Here is a 6,050-nt window from a genome sequence, read left to right on the forward strand (position 1 = left end):
GCGGAAGCGCAGCGACTTTGGGCGGCCCTGCAACTTCTCGGACCTGCCGGCCGAGGTGACCGTGGACATCCCGCCGGACCCCAGCCTGGCCGAAGACTTCATCCCCCAGGACCCCGTGGACTTCGCCCTTCAGCACGCGCCCGTCATGGCTCTGCACGAGGTACGGGGGCACCGCCCCGGGGGGCTCTGGGGGCTGTGCTGGGCCCTCGTGGGGCCACAAAGTCAAGCACATTTTGGGCTCAGGGCCTCCGATCCCTCTGTGTCCCCCTGCCCAGGTGAACACGGAGCGGGTGCAGGCGACATCCCGGGGCATGAACCACGTGGAGGGCGGGTGGCCCAAGCACGTCGACCCCAAGAACACGGAGCTGACCTCCCGCTACAGGGAGGAGGTGGAGAGGGATGAGGTCTACACCAGAACCATCCAGCACCTTGGCACTGTAAGGCCCTGCCCATGCTCCCCCTCCAAAAGCCCCTGACCCGCCCAGAGCCCCCAGAGACACATCCTGTGCTGTCCCTGCAGCTGATGGAGCACTGCATCAGGCAGAACAATGCCATCGACATCTACGAGGAATATTTTGCAGACGACGAAGAGGAAGAGGGGATCGAGGACCCTCCCTCTGCCAAAACCATCAGTGCCTTCAGGTAGCCCAGCCAGGGGGGCTCACCAGGCGCCGCGGGGCCACAGTGGGGTCAAACCACCTTCAAACCTTTAGGAGCTAAATTCCAGTGGGTTTAGGATAGTCCTGGATCAGTTTGTGGCTGGAGAGCCAATCATCCATCCTCCCTCCCTTCCCTCCCCTGCTCCGGTGATTTGGGGATGGGAACCAGGATCAGACTCAGCTCTGAGCATGAGGATTTTCCTGCTTGTTTTTCAGTGCCTCAAAGGTTAATTTCAGCATCAGGGGCTGTTGGGTTGTTTTGGGAGGCAGATCCAGTAAGAGAATTGGATTTTCAGAAAGGTATAACTGGAAAGATGATGAAATCATCAACTTTTCTCCCCCCAACCCACCGGAGAATCATTTCCTGCACTCAAGGCTTGAGGGCTGCAGATTGGTTTAACTGTGGTTCCCACAACTTCCTTTGTGAGATGCTCATCCCAGGGATTCGCAAAGTAACCTTTCTTGGATGACCTGTCATCCCAAAGGGACCCAAGCCCGGTCAGGAGGACGGCCACACACCTCTCCTGGCACCCCGACGCCGGCAAGGAACTGGCCGTGGCTTACTGCAGCCTGGAGTTCCAGGACAAGAGGAGAGACATCGGCATTGATTCCTTCATCTGGGATATGGGTAAGGGGAGGGGAGAACCCACCGGTCGATAGCGGAAGCACTTTGTGGCTCAGAGCAGGATGAGGCCTCGCAGCACCCGGGGAGGGTCGGGGGGGAGGTCTGGGCCGTGCAGAAACGGGGAGAAATGGGAGCTGGAAAGCGGGAAATAAAATCCCACTCCATGGCTCCGGAACCACAACAGGCAGCAGAGCCATGTGCCCTGTACAAGGTTCTTGTCCTGATGTGGTTCATTTGGGTTGACGAAGGAAGAAAGAGGCAGCAGGAGCCTGGGCTGAGAATTGCCCTGATCTGTCCAAGCCTCGCTCAGACCTGGTTTGTTTTGGGGTGAAAAGGACAAAGAAGAGGGGTGGAGGTACCAGGGATCTGTGTCCAGGCCAGCTCCCTTCCCTGCCACATCCCAGTGACCTCATCCAGCACATCCATGGCAGGGAGTGGGGTGGGATGGGGGGCTGGTTTTGGGGTGCTGCCTTCACCCTTTGCTCTTCACTCGTCCCTCCTTGGCAGAATACCCCTACAAGCCATTGCTCACCCTCATGCTCTCGTCCCCTGTGGTGACCGTGGAATACAATCCCAAGGACTGGCATCACCTGCTGGGAGGCTGCTACAACGGGCAGATAGGTGAGGGGAATGGGGCAGGTGGGGGCTTGATTCAGCAGGAGCCTGGCTCCAGCACTACTGCACTCACAGGGTGTCATCAGTTAGTGCTGCCACTGGGAATACCCCACTGGAGCAGGGCCTGGGATTTGCCTGTGGACAGGTGTGTGCTAGCCTGAGTGGGTACCCAGGGAAGGGAGGACACAATGCCAGGGAACCCTTTGCAGCACTCAGGGCAGCCATGGCAGGGAGGGGTGGCTGGATCCAGGGGCTGAGCAGGAAGGGTGCTGTGCTTCCCCCTCTCCCACCACCCCTGGGGGTGGGAAGCACGTGGAAAGCACCTGGTGAGGTTTGCTCCCTGCTCTGACTTGGGAAGGGGAAAGCATGACAAGGAAAGGAGCTGAGCGAAGGCTTTTCTTTTCCTCCCCAGTGTACTGGGACACCAGGAAAGGGGGGCTGCCCATGGAGGCGACCCCCGTGGAGCTCAGCCACAGGGACCCCGTGTATGGAGCGCTCTGGCTGCCCTCCAGAACAGGCACTGAGTGTTTCTCAGCCTCTACAGATGGGCAGGTGAGGGGCTGGGGCAGGACAGGGGCCAGGGCAGGGGATGGTGCCAGCTGCTCCTGAGGGGACCCAAAAGAGCTTCCCTTACCTGTGCTGCCCCTCAGCAGCACAAGATCCAGGCCCCCTGGGCTGGCACAGGGCACTCCTGGGTGAGCAGGAGCAGCCCCCACAGCCCCCTGCCATGGCCTCTCCCCCACAGGTCCTGTGGTGGGACATCCGCAAGCTGTCACAGCCCAGCGATAGGCTGGTCTTGGACATCACCCGGGAAGACCAGCTGAAGAATGCCCTGGGTGCCATCTCCCTGGACTTTTCGCTCTCCATGGTCAGTGTCCCTGTGCCCACTGCTCATACCCCAACCACGGGCACAGCCCAAGGGGCCAGATTCATGAAGAATTGGGATGTGCTCCCCAAAACACAGGGTTATTCTGGCATTTCAGTCCCTAAATCCCCCACTGGTGGTGGGTCCAGGGCTCTGGCTGCAGCAGGGCCCCCTTGCTGTCCACCCCCATCCTGCTGACAGCTGCTCTCTCCTGCTCCCACCCTCAGCCCACCAAGTTCCTGGTGGGCACAGAGCAGGGCAGTATCATCAACTGCAACCGTGACGCCAAGACCCCCCCCGAGAAAATCGCCAACGTCTTCAATGGCCACATCGGGGCTGTTTATGCCGTGGCCAGGAGCCCCTTCAACCCCAAAGTCTTCCTGTCGGTGGGTGACTGGACTGCCCGCATCTGGTCGGAGGAGAACCTGGACTCGTCATCGATTATGGAGACCAAGTAGGTGTCAGGGTGTGTTTACTTGGCCAAAAGCCATCCCTGGGTGGCAGAGCGTGTTCAGGGAGGTGCCAGCAGGGTCTGGTCAGCTCGGGGTGGTGGGACAGGCCAAGGCAGAGCGGTGCCAGTGTGGCTGAGGCGCAGCTCTGCCCGCAGGTGCCACGTTCCCTACCTGCTGGACGGGTGCTGGAGCCCCGTGAAGCCGTCTGTGTTCTTCACTGTCAGGTCAGATGGGACCCTGGATGTCTGGGACTTCCTCTTCCACCAGAAGGAGCCTTCCCTCAGCCTCAAGGTGGGTCCCCAGCTCCTCTGAGCCCCAAGCAATGAGAGGGGAGTGAGTTTGGCAGCCCCGTGGCTTTGCCTCTGCCAGCTCATCCTGCCCGACTTCCAGGGCCAAGTGCCACAACCCATGTGTCCCCCATCCCCAGATGAGCAACGATCCCCTCCTCAGCCTGCGCCCACAGGACAACGGGCGCATCATTGGCTGTGGCACCAAGCAGGGCACCATCAACATCCTGGAGATCTCCTCGGGGCTCTGCACCCTCCGGAAGAACGAGAAGTCCCTGACCTCCACGGTGTGTGCCAGGCCCCAGCCGAGCCCCCTCACCATGGGCACGGCCCCAGCCCCACGCACAGAGCTCTGCCCACAGCCCTGCGCTGTCCCTGGGCACAGCACAGGGTCCCCCGTGCCCCCCACACCCCTCAGCCCCAAATCCCACCGCAGATGTTCGAGCGGGAGGCGCGGCGGGAGAAGGTCCTGCAGGACAAACAGCGGGAGCTGCAGGTGCGGGCACAGCTCCTGGCAAAGGCCAAGAAGGAAGAGCCGGAGGATCCCCAGGAGGTGTTCAAGCAGGCCCGCAAGGAATTCTTCAATGTCATCAAGACTGAGCAGCAGAGGAGGGGAGAGACAGTGTCCCTGTTTTCAGAGGTATGGGGGGCGGGACACAGCGGGCGCTGTGGCAGAGACCCCACCGAGGGCAGGGCACAGGGTCAGCCTCTGTGTTTCAGAGTCAAGAAGAGGAGGCGGCTGCATAGCAATAGGAAAAGGAGGAGAAGAAGAAGGGGGAGGATGCCAAGGTCAGTGCACTCCAGCTTCGCCTTCCTTTCCCCTCCGTGCCAGAGCTGCTGCTCCATGGCTCCTGCAGGGATGAGGCCACTGGCCCTGAGCTGGGCAGCACCCGTGGGCTCTGTGCCCCTGTGGGCTGGGCCCTGCACAGCATCCTGACCCCACAGATGCTCCCTGGCTCTTGGCATCCTGATTTTCTTTGTGGTGAATAAACCACTGCTTTCCACATCATGGTTCCTCTTTTGTCACAGCAGGGTCGAGCAGAGGGTGGGAAAGTCATCCTGTTCCTCCTGTCCCCTCCTCAATCCAGGACATGGCTCAAAGCCGGTGGCTGAGCCTGGCCAAGCACCCATGGCAGCTCAGGGTGTCCCTTGGAGTGTCCTCAGCCCATGGAACAGGGCACAGCAGGGTGGCTGGTGGCAGCAGGGGGGGCCTGGTCCCCTCCAGGCTCCCTCCCAGCTGGATGGTGCTGCCGAGCACAGCCCGGTGTGTCCCCCAGCGCTGGCCCTGCGGGAGCAGCCCCCGGCTGGGTTATCAGCGCTGGGTAAACACTVCCCTGCCGGTAGCACCCGCAGCCGCCCCCACTCCTCACCCCCGCTAATTAATCATTAACGAGCTGCCGGCAGTGCTCTCACAGTGATGGGGATATGGCCCAGATGGCACCCTGGGGGCTGGGGTGGGGAGCCCCCCCGCAGGACCCTCCCCCAGGCTCTGCTCGAGGATGAACCCGCCCGTGGGTGTGCGATGCCAGGGCCAGCTCTCCCCGTGCCAAACCCCCCCCAAACAGGGACCCTTGTCCCCACAGGGAAATGCATCCTCACGAGATGGAGCCATGTGGCTGCTCCAGGGTCCTGTGGATGCTCAACACAGGGGGACACAGCCATCCCCCAGCACTGCCAGGTGCTGATGGGGACACCCAGGGACCAGGTGTCTCCACGGGTGTTTTCCTTCCCAGGGGTTCCATCAAAATAAGCTGAACTGAGCTGGGGAGCGGTGTCACCACAAAGATGCCCCACACGTCCCCACATTTGTTTTCTGATTTATTAGGAAGGAGCTGGGGGTGCCCGGACAGGGATGGGGCAGCTGCCACCATCAGCAGGGGTGGTGCCCCCCACCCCTCCTCCCCTAGGAGAGGCAGACCCCTCATCCCCAGTCCTGGCAGCTCCCAGTTTGCCCCTGAGCTGGACCCAGCTGCCCACACAGAGGGGTCCCAGTGCTGCAGGGGTGGCACCACAGGATGGGCTGTCCTTGTCCCCATGGGATCTGCATTGTGCCTGTGGGGTGCATGTTTTGCCTCCAGCACCCCCCGCCCAGTGCTGGAGGGCTCCCGGCACCCCCCATCCCCAGGGACAGTGATGGGGACGGGACATGACAAGGGACACTCAGGGAGGGTGGGGCAGCACAGAGCACAGCCCTGGGGTCCCCCACTGTGGGGACCCCCATCTACCTATGAGCAGGAGGACCCAGCATTGCCCCCGTGGGGCCCGTCTGTCCCTCGTTACTTCTTCACCTTGATGAGGGCGTGGTAGACGGGTTTGATGATGATGTGGAGGTGCAGGGAGTTGTCGATGAGGTACTCGGAGGTGCGTTTCTGCAGGTCGGCGTGCGCCAGGAAGTCGGGTGCCTCGTCCGAGCTCTGGTGGAAGCTGTAGGCGTGTTTCACCAGCACCCGGCCCTGCTGCCGCACGCCCACCAGCACYGTCTTCTGGAAGGTGACGCCGGCGAAGTCGGGGCTGCTCATGGCCGGGGTGATGACGAGCCGCGGGCGC

At 61.8% G+C, this 6,050-nt stretch overlaps 2 protein-coding genes across 2 annotated transcripts in view; one reads left to right on the forward strand and one right to left on the reverse strand.

Moving 5' to 3' along the window:
- Position 1: 1 nt before the first annotated feature.
- On the forward strand, positions 2-4,502 carry DNAI2 (dynein axonemal intermediate chain 2; the record flags this gene model as incomplete). Its single annotated transcript, XM_029960110.1, has 13 exons — positions 2-160; positions 276-437; positions 521-642; positions 876-959; positions 1,145-1,287; positions 1,792-1,905; positions 2,312-2,451; positions 2,645-2,767; positions 2,992-3,218; positions 3,372-3,507; positions 3,644-3,790; positions 3,940-4,143; positions 4,224-4,502. Coding segments are annotated over 13 exons (1,788 nt in total), but the record flags the coding sequence as incomplete, so codon positions are not given.
- Positions 4,503-5,662: 1,160 nt separating this feature from the next.
- BTBD17 (BTB domain containing 17) overlaps positions 5,663-6,050 on the reverse strand; it is a 3,691-nt gene continuing 3,303 nt past the window's right edge. The window contains exon 4 of the mRNA XM_029960111.1: positions 5,663-6,014. Within this exon, the coding sequence (XP_029815971.1) occupies positions 5,780-6,014 (235 nt within the window). The 3' untranslated portion in view covers positions 5,663-5,779. The remainder of the gene's footprint in view (positions 6,015-6,050) is intronic.

The sequence above is a fragment of the Manacus vitellinus genome, unplaced genomic scaffold (assembly GCF_001715985.3).
Source record: "Manacus vitellinus isolate BGI_N305 unplaced genomic scaffold, ASM171598v3 scaffold_24_pilon, whole genome shotgun sequence".
NCBI lineage: Eukaryota > Metazoa > Chordata > Aves > Passeriformes > Pipridae > Manacus > Manacus vitellinus.